The sequence below is a fragment of the Pecten maximus genome, chromosome 3, assembly GCF_902652985.1.
Source record: "Pecten maximus chromosome 3, xPecMax1.1, whole genome shotgun sequence".
Taxonomy (NCBI): Eukaryota; Metazoa; Mollusca; class Bivalvia; order Pectinida; family Pectinidae; genus Pecten; species Pecten maximus.
The window spans coordinates 39044185-39065188 of record NC_047017.1 but is presented as its reverse complement, the minus strand read 5'-3'; the positions used below and the strand labels follow the sequence as shown (position 1 = coordinate 39065188).

The 21004-nt window shown below is 39.1% G+C and overlaps 1 protein-coding gene across 1 annotated transcript in view; it reads right to left on the bottom strand.

Annotated features, from left to right (window-relative positions):
* LOC117324132 (rap guanine nucleotide exchange factor 4-like) overlaps nucleotides 1–21004 on the bottom strand; it is a 150062-nt gene that overhangs the window by 71987 nt on the left and 57071 nt on the right. Inside the window, 1 exon segment of the mRNA XM_033879800.1 lies at nucleotides 242–425. Coding sequence (XP_033735691.1) covers nucleotides 242–425 — 184 coding nt within the window.

Genomic DNA, 21004 nt, shown 5'->3' with positions numbered 1-21004 from the left:
ATACACGTTGGAACCAGCACATGCGAGGTGCCCTATTACTGTGTTGACACATTATCACTTACCTTTTACCAAAGGCCAACTGCAGCATTGTATCCTGGTTTAAAACTGGTGACAACATTAGATTCCTAATACCACATGACATGGTGCTGACAGCAAGGGCAGCCATGACCTCATGTAAAGCATGTGCACTGTCTAATCCAATATGTACAACACAGCACACATGTGTGGAGTGGTGACTTACGATTTACGGAGAATCATCCTCATCATGGCATCAGGACCGATCTGAGCCAGGGACAGGAGTGTGTCCTGAAGCTCTTCATCACACTCTTTCCTGTCAGCGTGACTTGGCGTAGTGCCAACCCCTTGGTCATCCTGGCGGAACCGATAAAACAGGTACCTATCCTTAAACTGGTGTTCATGGCAGACTGTGGACAGATGAAAATGGAACAGATGTATAAACATTTTGGAAATAATTAAGCATTGTTAACTTTTATTGATTAGGTAAGAGTTAATCAGGACAGACAGGTGTGTGACTTTCATCAGGTATATAAATAAAATACAGGTAAATATACGTGATAATTTTAATGTCCCACATGTATCTCACTATATTACCAGTGGAATGTAATGATTTTTTCACAGCATGTCAACCATAACCATTGAACTCTCCATTACACCAATCTACCTTGTTGACAGTTGTGTAGTGTTGTATGTACAGCTACTTAGTGTATATCTACAACTGTAATTCAAGGAGTTGTTTCATATCATTAGATTATAGAAAATATTTACTGACAGAAAATATTGTTTAAAACCATTATGTAAGTGGTAAGTGGACAGGGTCACTTTTTAAGCGGACAGCCAGCGGGCAGAGAATTATAACGAATACTACAATTAAAGGTATAAACATACCCCACAGGTGTGTCAGTCTTACAGATTATCCTTGATAACTTACAGGTTGTCAGAAATAAATTAAAAGCTTCAGGTGACACCTTCTCTGAAATATATTAACTTTAATCCCCGATGTATACCTGTTAGGGTACACTAGACCCTTATAGAGACTGACTCTAAATCACCTTGGAAATGTCATATGATACACACCCTACATCATATACAGTCTACTAAAACGGGGGTAGTCGTCTTACTGTAGCTTACACAGTGGGTAGACTGTAGGTTGGTAAAATAACTCACCAAGTGCCAGTGTAATGGCGTTCAACAGAAAGAAGGGGGAAATCCCTTGAGTATTTTGTCTGACAAAACCACACAGGAAAATCAATATGTTAACTATGCTTGTTAGGATAATATATATCCTCCATCTACTAAATCTTATAACATCACACACTGAAACCTAGTATAACATACTCACCACACCCACCAAACACCACTCTCTCACCATGCACATACCACACACTGAAACCTAGTACTGTAAAAGTGGATATTTTCGCGTGTGGAAATTTTCGCTTAGCCAGCTTCCAAAGTGTTCGCGGTGTGGATATTTTCGCGCCGTCAAGATATTTTTGCCCTAACTTGTATCTTTTATATTTAGTATTTTTATGTGTTAATATATTCGCATGTGGAAATTTTCGCGGAGATTTACTGATAGCGAAATAAGCGAAAATTTCCACACCGCGAATATTTCCACTTTAACAGTATAACATACTCACCAAACATCACACTCTCATCACATACCACACACTGACACCTAGTATAACATACCCACCAAACACCACACTGACCACATACCACACACTGACACCTAGTATAACATTCCCACCAAACACCACACTGACCACATACCACACACTGACACCTAGTATGACATACCCACCAAACACCACACTGACCACATACCACACACTGACACCTAGTATAACATACCCACCAAACACCACACTGACCACATACCACACACTGACACCTAGTATAACATACCCACCAAACACCACACTGACCACATACCACACACTGACACCTAGTATAACATACCCACCAAACATCACACTGACCACATACCACACACTGACACCTAGTATAACATACCCACCACATACCACACTGACCACATACCACACACTGACACCTAGTATAACATACCCACCAAACACCACACTGACCACATACCACACACTGACACCTAGTATGACATACCCACCAAACACCACACTGACCACATACCACACACTGACACCTAGTATGACATACCCACCAAACACCACACTGACCACATACCACACTGACACCTAGTATAACATACCCACCAAATACCACACTGACACCTAGTATAACATACCCACCAAACACCACACTGACCACATACCACACACTGAAACCTAGTATAACATACCCACCAAACACCACACTGACCACATACCACACACTGACACCTAGTATGACATACCCACCAAACACCACACTGACCACATACCACACACTGACACCTAGTATAACATACCCACCAAACACCACACTGACCACATACCACACACTGACACCTAGTATAACATACCCCCCAAATACCACACACTGACACCTAGTATAACATACCCACCAAACACCACACTGACCACATACCACACACTGACACCTAGTATAACATACCCACCAAACACCACACTGACCACATACCACACACTGACACCTAGTATAACATAGCCACCAAACACCACACTGACCACATACCACACTGACACCTAGTATAACATACCCACCAAACACCACACTGACCACATACCACACACTGACACCTAGTATAACATACCCACCAAATACCACACTGACCACATACCACACACTGACACCTGGTATGACATACCCACCAAACACCACACTGACCACATACCACACACTGACACCTAGTATAACATTCCCACCAAACACCACACTCTCATCACATACCACACACTGACACCTAGTATAACATACCCACCAAACACCACACTGACCACATACCACACACTGAAACCTAGTATAACATACCCACCAAACACCACACTGACCACATACCACACACTGACACCTAGTATGACATACCCACCAAACACCACACTGACCACATACCACACACTGACACCTAGTATAACATTCCCACCAAACACCACACTGACCACATACCACACACTGACACCTAGTATAACATACCCACCAAACACCACACTGACCACATACCACACACTGACACCTAGTATAACATACCCACCAAACATCACACTGACCACATACCACACACTGACACCTAGTATAACATACCCACCAAACACCACACTGACCACATACCACACACTGACACCTAGTATAACATACCCACCAAACACCACACTGACCACATACCACACACTGACACCTAGTATGACATACCCACCACATACCACACACTGACACCTAGTATAACATACCCACCAAACACCACACTGACCACATACCACACACTGACACCTAGTATAACATACCCACCAAATACCACACTGACCACATACCACACACTGACACCTAGTATAACATACCCACCAAACACCACACTGACCACATACCACACACTGACACCTAGTATAACATACCCACCAAACACCACACTGACCACATACCACACACTGACACCTAGTATAACATACCCACCAAACATCACACTGACCACATACCACACACTGACACCTAGTATAACATACCCACCAAACACCACACTGACCACATACCACACACTGACACCTAGTATAACATACCCACCAAACACCACACTGACCACATACCACACACTGACACCTAGTATAACAACCTCACCAAACACCACACTGACCACATACCACACACTGACACCTAGTATAACATACCCACCAAACACCACACTGACCACATACCACACACTGACACCTAGTATAACATACCCCCCAAATACCACACTGACATCTAGTATAACATACCCACCAAACACCACACTGACCACATACCACACACTGACACCTAGTATAACATACTCACCACATATCACACTGACCACATACCACACACTGAAACCTAGTATAACATACCCACCTCATACCACACTGACCACATACCACACACTGACACCTAGTATAACATACCCACCAAACATCACACTGACCACATACCACACACTGACACCTAGTATAACATACCCACCAAACATCACACTGACCACATACCACACACTGACACCTAGTATAACATACCCACCAAATACCACACTGACCACATACCACACACTGAAACCTAGTATAACATACCCACCTCATACCACACTGACCACATACCACACACTGACACCTAGTATAACATACCCACCAAACATCACACTGACCACATACCACACACTGACACCTTGTATAACATACCCACCAAACATCACACTGACCACATACCACACACTGACACCTAGTATAACATACCCACCAAACATCACACTGACCACATACCACACACTGACACCTAGTATAACATACTCACCACATACCACACACTGACACCTAGTATAACATACTCACCAAACACCACACTGACCACATACCACACACTGACACCTAGTATAACATACTCACCAAACACCACACTGACCACATACCACACACTGAAACCTAGTATAACATACCCACCAAACACCACACTGACCACATACCACACACTGACACCTAGTATAACATACCCACCAAACACCACTCTCTCATCACATACCACACACTGACACCTAGTATAACATACCCACCAAACACCACACTGACCACATACCACACACTGACACCTAGTATAACATACCCACCAAACATCACACTGACCACATACCACACACTGACACCTAGTATAACATACCCACCACATACCACACACTGACATCTAGTATGACATACCCACCTCATACCACACTGACCACATACCACACACTGACACCTAGTATAACATACCCACCAAATATCACACTGACCACATACCACACACTGACACCTAGTATAACATACCCACCAAACATCACACTGACCACATACCACACACTGACACCTAGTATAACATACCCACCAAATACCACACTGACCACATACCACACACTGACACCTAGTATAACATACCCACCAAACATCACACTGACCACATACCACACACTGACACCTAGTATAACATACCCACCGAACACCACACTGACCACATACCACACACTGACACCTAGTATAACATACCCACCAAACACCACACACTGACACCTAGTATAACATACCCACCAAACATCACACTGACCACATACCACACACTGACACCTAGTATAACATACCCACCAAACACCACACTGACCACATACCACACACTGACACCTAGTATAACATACCCACCAAACACCACACTGACCACATACCACACACTGACACCTAGTATAACATACCCACCAAACACCACACTGACCACATACCACACACTGACACCTAGTAAACATACTCACCAAACACCACACTGACCACATACCACACACTGACACCTAGTATAACATACCCACCAAACACCACACTGACCACATACCACACACTGACACCTAGTATAACATACCCACCAAACACCACACTGACCACATACCACACACTGACACCTAGTATAACATACCCACCAAACACCACACTCTCATCACATACCACACACTGACACCTAGTATAACATACCCACCAAACACCACACTCTCATCACATACCACACACTGACACCTAGTATAACATACCCACCAAACACCACACTGACCACATACCACACACTGACACCTAGTATAACATACCCACCAAACACCACACTGACCACATACCACACACTGACACCTAGTATAACATACCCACCAAACACCACACTGACCACATACCACACACTGACACCTAGTATAACATACCCACCACATACCACACTGACCACATACCACACACTGACACCTAGTATAACATACCCACCACATACCACACTGACCACATACCACACACTGACACCTAGTATAACATACCCACCAAACATCACACTGACCACATACCACACACTGACACCTAGTATAACATACTCACCACATATCACACTGACCACATACCACACACTGACACCTAGTATAACATACCCACCAAACACCACACTGACCACATACCACACACTGACACCTAGTATAACATACTCACCACATATCACACTGACCACATACCACACACTGAAACCTAGTATAACATACCCACCTCATACCACACTGACCACATACCACACACTGACACCTAGTATAACATACCCACCAAACATCACACTGACCACATACCACACACTGACACCTAGTATAACATACCCACCAAACATCACACTGACCACATACCACACACTGACACCTAGTATAACATACCCACCAAATACCACACTGACCACATACCACACACTGAAACCTAGTATAACATACCCACCTCATACCACACTGACCACATACCACACACTGACACCTAGTATAACATACCCACCAAACATCACACTGACCACATACCACACACTGACACCTTGTATAACATACCCACCAAACATCACACTGACCACATACCACACACTGACACCTAGTATAACATACCCACCAAACATCACACTGACCACATACCACACACTGACACCTAGTATAACATACTCACCACATACCACACACTGACACCTAGTATAACATACTCACCAAACACCACACTGACCACATACCACACACTGACACCTAGTATAACATACTCACCAAACATCACACTGACCACATACCACACACTGAAACCTAGTATAACATACCCACCAAACACCACACTGACCACATACCACACACTGACACCTAGTATAACATACCCACCAAACACCACTCTCTCATCACATACCACACACTGACACCTAGTATAACATACCCACCAAACACCACACTGACCACATACCACACACTGACACCTAGTATAACATACCCACCACATACCACACACTGACATCTAGTATGACATACCCACCTCATACCACACTGACCACATACCACACACTGACACCTAGTATAACATACCCACCAAACATCACACTGACCACATACCACACACTGACACCTAGTATAACATACCCACCAAACATCACACTGACCACATACCACACACTGACACCTAGTATAACATACCCACCAAATACCACACTGACCACATACCACACACTGACACCTAGTATAACATACCCACCAAACATCACACTGACCACATACCACACACTGACACCTAGTATAACATACCCACCAAACACCACACTGACCACATACCACACACTGACACCTAGTATAACATACCCACCAAACACCACACACTGACACCTAGTATAACATACCCACCAAACATCACACTGACCACATACCACACACTGACACCTAGTATAACATACCCACCAAACACCACACTGACCACATACCACACACTGACACCTAGTATAACATACCCACCAAACACCACACTGACCACATACCACACACTGACACCTAGTATAACATACCCACCAAACACCACACTGACCACATACCACACACTGACACCTAGTAAACATACTCACCAAACACCACACTGACCACATACCACACACTGACACCTAGTATAACATACCCACCAAACACCACACTGACCACATACCACACACTGACACCTAGTATAACATACCCACCAAACACCACACTGACCACATACCACACACTGACACCTAGTATAACATACCCACCAAACACCACACTCTCATCACATACCACACACTGACACCTAGTATAACATACCCACCAAACACCACACTCTCATCACATACCACACACTGACACCTAGTATAACATACCCACCAAACACCACACTGACCACATACCACACACTGACACCTAGTATAACATACCCACCAAACATCACACTGACCACATACCACACACTGACACCTAGTATAACATACCCACCAAACATCACACTGACCACATACCACACACTGACACCTAGTATAACATACCCACCAAACACCACACTGACCACATACCACACACTGACACCTAGTATAACATACTCACCAAACACCACACTGACCACATACCACACACTGACACCTAGTATAACATACCCACCAAACACTTCACTGACCACATACCACACACTGACACCTAGTATGACATACCCACCAAACACCACACTGACCACATACCACACACTGACATCTAGTATAACATACCCACCACATACCACACACTGACACCTAGTATAACATACCCACCACATACCACACACTGAAACCTAGTATAACATACCCACCACATACCACACACTGACACCTAGTATAACATACTCACCAAACACCACACACTGAAACCTAGTATAACATACCCACCACATACCACACACTGACATCTAGTATAACATACCCACCACATACCACACACTGAAACCTAGTATAACATACCCACCACATACCACACACTGACATCTAGTATGACATACCCACCTCATACCACACAGACCACATACCACACACTGACACCTAGTATAACATACCCACCAAACACCACACTCTCATCACATACCACACACTGACACCTAGTATAACATACCCACCAAACACCACACTCTCATCACATACCACACACTGAAACCTAGTATAACATACCCACCAAACACCACACTGACCACATACCACACACTGACACCTAGTATAACATTCCCACCAAACACCACACTGACCACATACCACACACTGACACCTAGTATAACATACTCACTACATACCACACTGACCACATACCACACACTGACACCTAGTATAACATACCCAACAAACACCACACTGACCACATACCACACACTGACACCTAGTATAACATACTCACCACATACCACACTGACCACATACCACACACTGACACCTAGTATAACATACCCACCAAACACCACACTGACCACATACCACACACTGACACCTAGTATAACATACCCACCAAACACCACACTGACACCTAGTATAACATACCCACCAAACACCACACTGACCACATACCACACACTGACACCTAGTATAAAATACCCACCAAACACCACACTGACCACATACCACACACTGACACCTAGTATAACATACCCACCAAACACCACACTGACCACATACCACACACTGACACCTAGTATAACATACCCACCACATACCACACTGACCACATACCACACACTGACACCTAGTATAACATACCCACCAAACACCACACTGACCACATACCACACACTGACACCTAGTATAACATACCCACCAAACACTTCACTGACCACATACCACACACTGAAACCTAGTATAACATACCCACCAAACACCACACTGACCACATACCACACACTGACACCTAGTATAACATACCCACCAAACACCACACACTGACACCTAGTATAACATACCCACCAAACACCACACTGACCACATACCACACACTGACACCTAGTATAACATACCCACCAAACACCACACTGACCACATACCACACACTGACACCTAGTATAACATACCCACCAAACACCACACTGACCACATACCACACACTGACACCTAGTATAACATACCCACCAAACATCACACTGACCACATACCACACACTGACACCTAGTATAACATACCCACCAAACACCACACTGACCACATACCACACTGACACCTAGTATAACATACCCACCACATACCACACTGACATCTAGTATAACATACCCACCAAACACCACACTGACCACATACCACACTGACACCTAGTATAACATACCCACCAAACACCACACTGACCACATACCACACTGACACCTAGTATAACATACCCACCACATACCACACACTGACACCTAGTATAACATACCCACCAAACACCACACTGACCACATACCACACACTGACACCTAGTATAACATACCCACCAAACACCACACTGACCACATACCACACACTGACACCTAGTATAACATACCCACCAAACACCACACTGACCACATACCACACTGACACCTAGTATAACATACCCACCACATACCACACTGACATCTAGTATAACATACCCACCAAACACCACACTGACCACATACCACACTGACACCTAGTATAACATACCCACCAAACACCACACTGACCACATACCACACTGACACCTAGTATAACATACCCACCAAACATCACATACTGACACCTAGTATAACATACCCACCAAACACCACACTCTCATCACATACCACACACTGACACCTAGTATAACATACCCACCAAATACCACACTGACCACATACCACACACTGAAACCTAGTACAGTGCATTCCGCTTAATTGGGTTGCCTATTTGCGTGGACTTTTTACCCGATTAACCAACTTATGCAATAAGCCGAAATGCACGTCGTCATCTTAGATTTGGTCCGTAATGGTTGTCAAGACTTGGGTCGATTTTTGATGAAAATATTTGCGTTATTATTGTTAATAAATGGTGTGTTTTTTTGTGCTTTTACTGATGTCAAATTGTCAGATTACTATTACTAATTGTATAAAAATACATGTATTAAAATGATAAAACCTTAAAGATTGTTCCTTATTCGACATATGATCTAAGGACTCCCCGGCAATTACAGCTAAAATCATTTATGTTTATCATAGAGACATTCTTATGTTCGCTATGAAGTTTAAAATATTCCATATTATTTTCAATTGCCAAAGCACAGAGATCAGAGAAACCGAGTTTATTTGGGTCGTTTCCTGTGGTATAAATACGACTTTGACACTGGCAGTCACTGATAAAACAACACGAAATCCAATGTAATGTTTTTATTAACCAGTTCTAATCCTTACCTATATAGGAATTATAAGCTAACGCCGGGCGTCTGTCCTTTCACTGCTCGCTTCTGTTTTTTTAATAACTCACCTGTGTACCGGTGTCGTCACATTTCCCCATGGCGAACCCCTCACTTTGGATTCGCCACATACAGTAAGCGGTACGTGATATCAATTGATCTGTAGCAATGTCAGACCCAGGTCAAAACCTATTGTTTTGGTTTCTGCTTCGAAGATTTTACATCCCAGAAGTAAAAGTTTAATTGTCTAGTAGCTTAATTATGCTCTTAAACCCCCAGTACTTTGGCCTGCTGCTAACTCTAAAAATAACATTTAATTTTACCCACAATTCTTAATCGACTTCCTGTTGGGGAAAAACCACACGAGGCAGAATTAACAACAACACAGTTCTGAACATGTCAAAACCCCCACATAACATTATCGTTTAAGGTAATATTTTACCGTTTTTTGACATTTTAACCATCTAAATTACCCTATTTGTTGATAAATGTCTAAAACATAAAGAAATACGTGATGACTTTCGTGAAAATCGGAGCATTTCTATTTTTTTGTCCGATTGTTCTATTCGAATAACCGAAAAATATGACTTTTCCAACCCAATTAAACGAATTTTTTTAACATGATTTGAGAGAAAATGGTTTTGGTTTCTGAAATTTTACCCAATTAAACGAACTACCCGATTAAGCGTTACCCGATAAACCGGAATGTACTGTATAACATACCCACCAAACACCACTCTCTCACCACATACCACACACTGAAACCTAGTATAACATACCCCCCAAATACCACACACTGACACCTAGTATAACATACCCACCAAACACCACACTGACCACATACCACACACTGACACCTAGTATAACATACCCACCAAACATCACACTGACCACATACCACACACTGACACCTAGTATAACATACCCCCCAAATACCACACACTGACACCTAGTATAACATACCCACCAAACACCACACTGACCACATACCACACACTGACACCTAGTATAACATACCCACCACATACCACACACTGACATCTAGTATAACACATTCACAATTTCCACCATACACTGTCAACACTCATTTTCACCATACACTGTCATCACTCATTTTCACCATACACCATACACTGTCACCACTCATTTTCACCATACACCATACACTGTCACCACTCATTTTCACCACACACCATACACTGTCATCACTCATTTTCACCACACACCATACACTGTCATCACTCATTTTCACCATACACTGTCATCACTCATTTTCACCACACACCATACACTGTCACCACTCATTTTCACCATACACCATACACTGTCACCACTCATTTTCACCACACACCATACACTGTCATCACTCATTTTCACCACACACCATACACTGTCATCACTCATTTTCACCATACACTGTCATCACTCATTTTCACCATACACTGTCATCACTCATTTTCACCACACACCATACACTGTCATCACTCATTTTCACCATTCACTGTCACCACTCATTTTCACCATACACTGTCACCACTCATTTTCACCACACACCATACACTGTCACCACTCATTTTCACCACACACCATACACTGTCACCACTCATTTTCACCACACACCATACACTGTCATCACTCATTTTCACCACACACTGTCACAACTCATTTTCAACATACAGTGTCATCACTCATTTTCACCACACACCATACACTGTCACCACTCAGTTTCACCACACACCATACACTGTCATCACTCATTTTCACCACACACCATACATTGTCATCACTCATTTTCACCACACCATACATTGTCACCACTCATTTTCACCATACACTGCCACCACTCATTTTCACCATACACCATACACTGTCATCACTCATTTTCACCACACACCATACACTGTCACCACTCATTTTCACCATACACTGTCATCACTCATTTTCACCACACACCACACACCATACACTATCATCACTAATTTCACCACACACCATACACTGTCACAACTCATTTTCACCATACACTGTCATCAAGAAAAGCAAATATCAATATATAAATATATAATGGCATGTAATAATATAAGAAGACATTTTTATTGTTTTTTAAGTGCCTTCCTGAATGTTTTACTGATGATTATCCTATGTCATTTTAAAGAATTTGATTTACTTTAAAAAGGCTGTGGTTGTGTTAAAGTTGTGATGAACACTGAAGAATAATGTTTTTAAACCTCACTTGAATTGACATACCATATTTGACCTAATAAGGGCACCTGCCCTAATAAGGGCGCCCCTACCTTTTTTCAAGGAAATAAATCTTTGACTGAGTGTCAAAATGGTGTCAAAATGGTGTTCAAAAGTAATAATTCATGTGAAATATTTTGCTACTTTATGTGTTCAATTTTCTTCAGCAAATTAAGTAACTGGAACACATGTTTTCGCCACATTTTGTGTATTCCTACAGGCTACAGATGACATGTCAGTGCAAAGAGCACCCAAAACTAAACACACATACAAATAATAACTTACCATCTTTATTTGAAGGTAAAGTAAAGACTTCATTCTTGTTGATAAATAACTTTTGTTCAGAACACAAAGCTAGTAAAAGACATTGTAAATCAATTATTATGTCAAAGAAAACGATGTCTGATATGATCTGGGAAATCACCTGTTTCTATAAATAGAACACAAAAGAGTTCCATTTGAACATAAATGGTGGAACACACGTTCTCTGGTCTAAAGATCAGCTGGCATGGTTTACAAGTTTACAAGAGTATTCAAGTGATGTTTAAGCTTAATATATGATAATGATTAGATATCTTCATCTGAAATATTTTTATGACTGAATATTTTACTGTTTCCACAACCTTGGGTATTCTGCTATAAGGTATAGTCTGTTTCATAAAACTTCAGAATAACTAATCTTAATAAGGGCGCCCCCACTGTCAATTACCCGCGCCCTGCGCCCTTATTAGGTCAAATACGGTACTATGATTAAGTTTGATTTTTAAATTGATTAATCTGTGATGTTCGTCATATTTTTTTTATTCAATCACATCGCAATTCCCTATATATTAGATTCCTGTGAATTAACAAGGTGATTTTGGTTCCTAAGTTTTAAATTGTACTCAATTTACTGCTTTTTTTCTGTCCATGTAATAATAACTGATCTGGATCCTGATTAGAGATCTGACAACTTTTGTTAGAAGTAACTCGTCACGGAAATTTGTTCCCGACCAATGAATTGGTCTACCATATCTGTTCCAGTGACTTGTTGAATCGCACGTTCATGTTCTATAATTTGTTCAAGCATTTCACTATCGACTGATTTAAAACATACAACCTCTTTATTGCTATCGGAATCTCTGTTGCGCTAGGTTTCGCCTCATAATCACTTCAACCAACTCAACCAGCACGGCCATTTTTGTGTGGCCTATTTCTCAGAAATGATGAACCAATCTGAAGTATTTTTTTTTCATTTCAAGTATTGAATGTAAAAACGATTGCAGATTTCACTTGTCAATTTTCAATTGGAAAATCTATATATAAGCCTAAAAACAGTATTCGACGGCCGAGGACCATTTTTATCAACCCAAGAGCTCGTGGTGACTTTCTAATGTCGCATCAACTAGAGTGTATACGAGTTACCTCCCTTCGCACAAACCAGGAAGCAAGTGAATAATTTGCACAGAAAATATTACGGAATACTCAGCGATAAAACAGGTCATTGTGTATGATTTTAGCTGTTTTTCAATAATTTGTTTAAATTCAACAAATGTCTTCAAATATATAACGTGAATTATATTACTTATCACAAACAAATACCTCGGGGAAGGTGACAATATATTGTCTAGTGTGTTGTTAGCGTTTTTTGGGATAAACTATTTCTGATCCCATCCTGAACTCATCGGGAATTATCATTAAAAAAAACATGACATTTTGATTCCCACGAGAGTTCCGAATGAATTTGTTCAAGCGAAATTTTGTGATGACAGCTTAAGTTTGCTGTTTTACAGCACCTAAAAAAATCCTCATCTGATCAAAAGACAAATCTACCATTCTGTATTTGAAATCATTTCGGAAATGATGAGAGTAGATCAAATTATTATTGTTTACCAGCGGTCAAATTGTGGAGTTAATATTGTTTACCATTGGTCAAATGGTAAGGTTAATATTGTTAACCACTAGTCAAATGGTAAGGTTAATATTGTTAACCACTAGTCAAATGGTAAGGTTAATATTGTTAACCACTAGTCAAATGGTAAGGTTAATATTGTTTACTATTGGTCAAATGGTGGAGTTAATATTGTTAACCATTGGTCAAATGGTGGAGTTAATATTGTTTACCACTAGTCAAATGGTAAGGTTAATATTGTTAACCACTAGTCAAATGGTAAGGTTAATATTGTTTACTATTGGTCAAATGGTGGAGTTAATATTGTTAACCATTGGTCAAATGGTGGAGTTAATATTGATTACCATTGGTCAAATGGTGGAGTTAATATTGTTTACCATTGGTCAAATGGTGGAGTTAATATTGTTAACCATTGGTCAAATGGTGGAGTTAATATTGATTACCATTGGTCAAATGGTGGAGTTAATATTGTTTACTATTGGTCAAATGGTGGAGTTAATATTGTTTACCATTGGTCAAATGGTGGAGTTAATGTTGTTTACCATTGGTCAAATGGTGGAGTTAATATTGTTAACCATTGGTCAAATGGTGGAGTTAATGTTGTTTACCATTGGTCAAATGGTGGAGTTAATATTGTTAACCATTGGTCAAATGGTGGAGTTAATATTGTTTACCATTGGTCAAATGGTGGAGTTAATATTGTTTACCATTGGTCAAATGGTGGAGTTAATATTGTTAACCATTGGTCAAATGGTGGAATTAATATTGTTTACCATTAGTCAAATGGTGGAGTTAATATTGTTTACCATTGGTCAAATGGTGGAGTTAATATTGTTTACCATTGGTCAAATGGTGGAATTAATATTGTTTACCATTGGTCAAATGGTAAGGTTAATATTGTTTACCATTGGTCAAATGGTGGAGTTAATATTGTTTACCATTGGTCAAATGGTGGAGTTAATATTGTTTACCATTGGTCAAATGGTGGAATTAATATTGTTTACCATTAGTCAAATGGTGGAGTTAATATTGTTAACCATTGGTCAAATGGTGGAGTTAATATTGTTTACCATTGGTCAAATGGTGGAGTTAATATTGTTTACTATTGGTCAAATGGTGGAGTTAATATTGTTTACCATTGGTCAAATGGTGGAGTTAATATTGTTAACCATTGGTCAAATGGTGGAGTTAATATTGTTTACCACTAGTCAAATGGCAAGGTTAATATTGTTAACCATTGGTCAAATGGTGGAGTTAATATTGTTAACCATTGGTCAAATGGTGGAGTTAATATTGTTTACCATTGGTCAAATGGTAAGGTTAATATTGTTTACTATTGGTCAAATGGTGGAGTTAATATTGTTAACCATTGGTCAAATGGTGGAGTTAATATTGTTTACTATTGGTCAAATGGTGGAGTTAATATTGTTAACCATTGGTCAAATGGTGGAGTTAATATTGTTAACCATTGGTCAAATGGTTAGGTTAATATTGTTTACCATTGGTCAAATGGTTAGGTTAATATTGTTTACTATTGGTCAAATGGTGGAGTTAATATTGTTTACCATTGGTCAAATGGTGGAGTTAATATTGTTTACTATTGGTCAAATGGTGGAGTTAATATTGTTTACCATTGGTCAAATGGTGGAGTTAATATTGTTTACCATTAGTCAAATGGTGGAGTTAATATTGTTTACTATTGGTCAAATGGTGGAGTTAATATTGTTTACCATTGGTCAAATGGTGGAGTTAATATTGTTTACCATTGGTCAAATGGTGGAGTTAATATTGTTTACTATTGGTCAAATGGTGGAGTTAATATTGTTAACCATTGGTCAAATGGTTAGGTTAATATTGTTTACCATTGGTCAAATGGTTAGGTTAATATTGTTTACTATTGGTCAAATGGTGTATTTTATATTGTTTTGATAGAATACAATGAGGCATCAATTTTCATAAACAGTAGAAAACTGTTAAATTATCTAGCCAGAACCAGACAATTATTGGACAACACAGCACAATTACTGGTGGACCTAATTGGTACATTCAAGTATATTAAATACTGAAATCATGAGAATTCCGATAATGGCCATTCTGCTGCAAGTATTGAATTTCTCCTTTATGTAAGGAGATGATTACTATAATGGACCAGAATTTACTGTCCTCTGACATCATCTATTATCACCCCATCACTAACTCATATAGTGATAATGAAGAAGGAAACAAATGGCTGATGAAGAGCAATATGGAGTCTACTCAAATCTTGGAAATTAATTAAAACCTGGTCACCCGAGGTTGTTTGGTAGATATCCATTGTTGAGAGTGCTTGCTGCAGGGCTTTCTGGTGGTTCTACTACTAATAGTTATTAACTACCTCTGGTGGTGCCATGACCTTTACCAGCCCGTGAACATGTCGATAACATTGTGTATGACCGATGGAAGCAATTCCGTATTCCAGGTCATAATTTGTGCATCTCCAAATTGTTCCATTCTGAGGTGAACTAAAGGTCAAAGACAAAGAGCAGACTGTCTTTAAATTCCAGCATTACCTTGGTTTTGTTTAACGAAGAAATATGAGAGTGAATATTGGTAGAAATTGGTATGTAATAAATTTGTATCTCTGTGGCAAAGACTGCAGCCCATATAAATGTCATGTACAGATAATTTAGTCAATTAAAATTTCCTTACTTTAATATGGTAAAGACTGCTGTCAATAGCTATAGATTATGTTTTAATGTTACCACAAGGCCAACAGTAAATTAATGACACAATACTCAATGGCTTTTGGGTAACCAGCCTTTGACTAAATTACAAAGGTGGTAAGAAATATATTACTTGGTATACATGGTAACATATTACTTGGTATACATATTAACAAATTACTTGGTATACCTGGTAACACATTACTTGGTATACATAGTAACATATTACTTGGTATACATATTAACAAATTACTTGGTATACACAGTAACATATTACTTGGTATACACAGTAACACATTACTTGGTATACACAGTAACACATTACTTGGTATACACAGTAACATATTACTTGGTATACACAGTAACACATTACTTGGTAGACACAGTAACACATTACTTGGTATACACAGTAACATATTACTTGGTATACACAGTAACACATTACTTGGTAAACACAGTAACACATTACTTGGTATACACAGAAACATATTACTTGGTATACACAAAACACATTACTTGGTATACATAATAACATATTACTTGGTATACACAGTAACACATTACTTGGTATACACAGTAACACATTACTTGGTAAACACAGTAACACATTACACAGTAACACATTACTTGGTATACACAGTAACACATTACTTGGTATACACAGTAACATATTACTTGGTATACACAGTAACACATTACTTGGTATACATAGTAACATATTACTTGGTATACACAGTAACATATTACTTGGTATACATAGTAACATATTACTTGGTATACACAGTAACACATTACTTGGTATACATAGTAACATATTACTTGGTATACACATTGAAGTTGCACACTGTATGATCTTTCAGTTATACCCCAAACTTGATAAGATGACAGTTGTTTAGAAAGTGGAGATAAGATCCCAAATTAAGTCACTTCTTACTGAATGAGAGTAAAAAATGTTTTTAAAGTTTCCTGAAGATGTCTTTAACAAACCAGGTCAATCTGATTAGTTTGAAGGTTTATGTTCTTTCCCATTTTCAAAATCTACTAAAACTTTATGTTTTGAAAACTAAAGATTTAATAAAAAGTCATCCAATTCCCCATTTAGGATCTGGTCTTAATTCTACACACCATCATCTTCACTTTATACAAAATTTGGAAGCGTAGCACTCATACTTTCTGGAAAACTGAGCTAATGCAAATAAACACCAATGGGAAGTTGACAGTCTCTTCCACTCATCCAATTTGAGACAAATCTGCTTGTCTAAACCAATTAGTTAAAGTTCTTCTATAATTGATTTGGAGCACAAAATACACTGCTATTTCAAAAGTGACTTGTTTAGGTTCATTATCAAGGGACTGCTCTGTTGGCTGAGTGACATTGACAAGTGACCTTCAACTATTTGACCTATAAAACAATTTTAAGCCAGCAATTCCAATAAGTAAGCAGTATCATGAAGTTTGATCCGTCCACCTGATCTTGATTTATTGCACAGAAATTGTAATTAGCACAGTAATCATGATCGGTAAATCGTGATTGATACAGAAATCGTGATTGATACAGAAATCATTATTGGTACAGAAATTGTGATTGGTACAGAAATTGTGATAGGTACAATGATCATTATTGGTAATTTGTAATTGGTACAGTAATCATGATCGGTAAATCATGATTGATACAGAAAATGTGATTGATATAGAAATCATGATTGGTATAGAAATCGTGATTGGTACAGAAATTGTGATTGGTACAGTAACTGTGATCAATAATTACTGATTGAATTAAGACTAGAATTATTGAACTAACAAATTTTGTATTAATCATAACAATGACCTTTACCTTTGACCTTAGCAAGCTGTATTGGTGATGAAGCACTGTCTGAATTTGAGCTTAATTGGTCCAAGGGACCTTGTTATTGGGCAGAACTAATTTCCTATTAAGGTCATTGAGTGACCTGAAAATTTGACCATATGATCACGAGTCAAAAGAAAATGACCATGAGTCAATAAAATACTCCTGATAACAAGGCAGTGTGTAAAGGTCTACTTTCTTCAGAACGTACTATAAATATTGTGCAGGAATGGTGATGTGACTTGACAGAATGATGAAATAATGGAAAGATGGAGTGACTGAATGATGAAGAGACTCAAAGACGGATAGCAATTTTTACAATACCTCCTCTCACACTTCTAAGACCAGAGGGATAATAAATTAATGTCAGTTTGAAAAATGGCAAATTTCGTTTATATTCAGGATGGGAATGATGGATAAAATTTCTGACACATTTTAATACTCTAAGGGACAATTCCATGTTCAGGTTATCTAAACCTAAGGTCAAGTAGCTGAGAATAACTTGACTCATGTCAACTAACACCAAACACTTGACATGTATTAATTCGTATACACAATGAGATGGAGGTGTCACATTTGATCAAGGGATTGTTTCAATCTTATAGAGACCCGTGACATTTCTGCAGTATTAGGTTTGTTGTAAGTACAGCCTCAGCACTAAAGAAATGGAATACTCCATTTGATCGGTAGGAAAATGCATCAAAAGCCGTAAGATTTGAAATGTTGGTAGGTTTTATGATAGTGATGATAAAATTTAATGAAAGTTATGATTTAAGGAGATCACACCCTGATTATATATCCCAAAATAATTTCTTTTTATAACTATAAACACATCATTTAAGGTGACAGTACCCAAACATTTTGTTCATTTCTTAAAAATTGAGAAGATGAAGCATATTTTTCTCTGGTTATATCAAAATGTGTTTAAAAACCCGAAACTCATGTGATATAATTTAAGAACGCTCTGACATCACAAATTAGCTCTCTTTCCAAACGTTAAATCCCAGAACATATTTTTTCAATATTTTACACTTCTAATGAGCATATTTTTGTAAACATGTCATAACCGTAGAAGGACCTTGAGAACATGTATTAAGAAACAAATTTCTGCACACTAGATTTTTCTTAAACTCTAAAACCGAAAGTATAGGCCTCAGACGAGTTATTTCAAGCAACTTAAACAGCATAACAACATTTCCGAATTAGCAGTATTTATTCTGGTGTCATTCACGTTTAAATGGAAATGTATTCTATGGTTAAATAATTTGATTTGAGGACTGTGAACACTACTGTTGATTTAAAACTGTTTTTGTGAAGTGATCAGTTTTGGGTACTGATCTAATTCGAGAACTGTCACCTTACCCACCAAAGTTCCACTGCCCTGTTTCTGGTGATGCCCATCACAATAAACCACAAGGTTTGACACTGTGTTTTACAATCAACTTAAAAGTTTACTGAATTTTAACATTATTTTCTGCAGCACATTTAGTGATCAGATGATT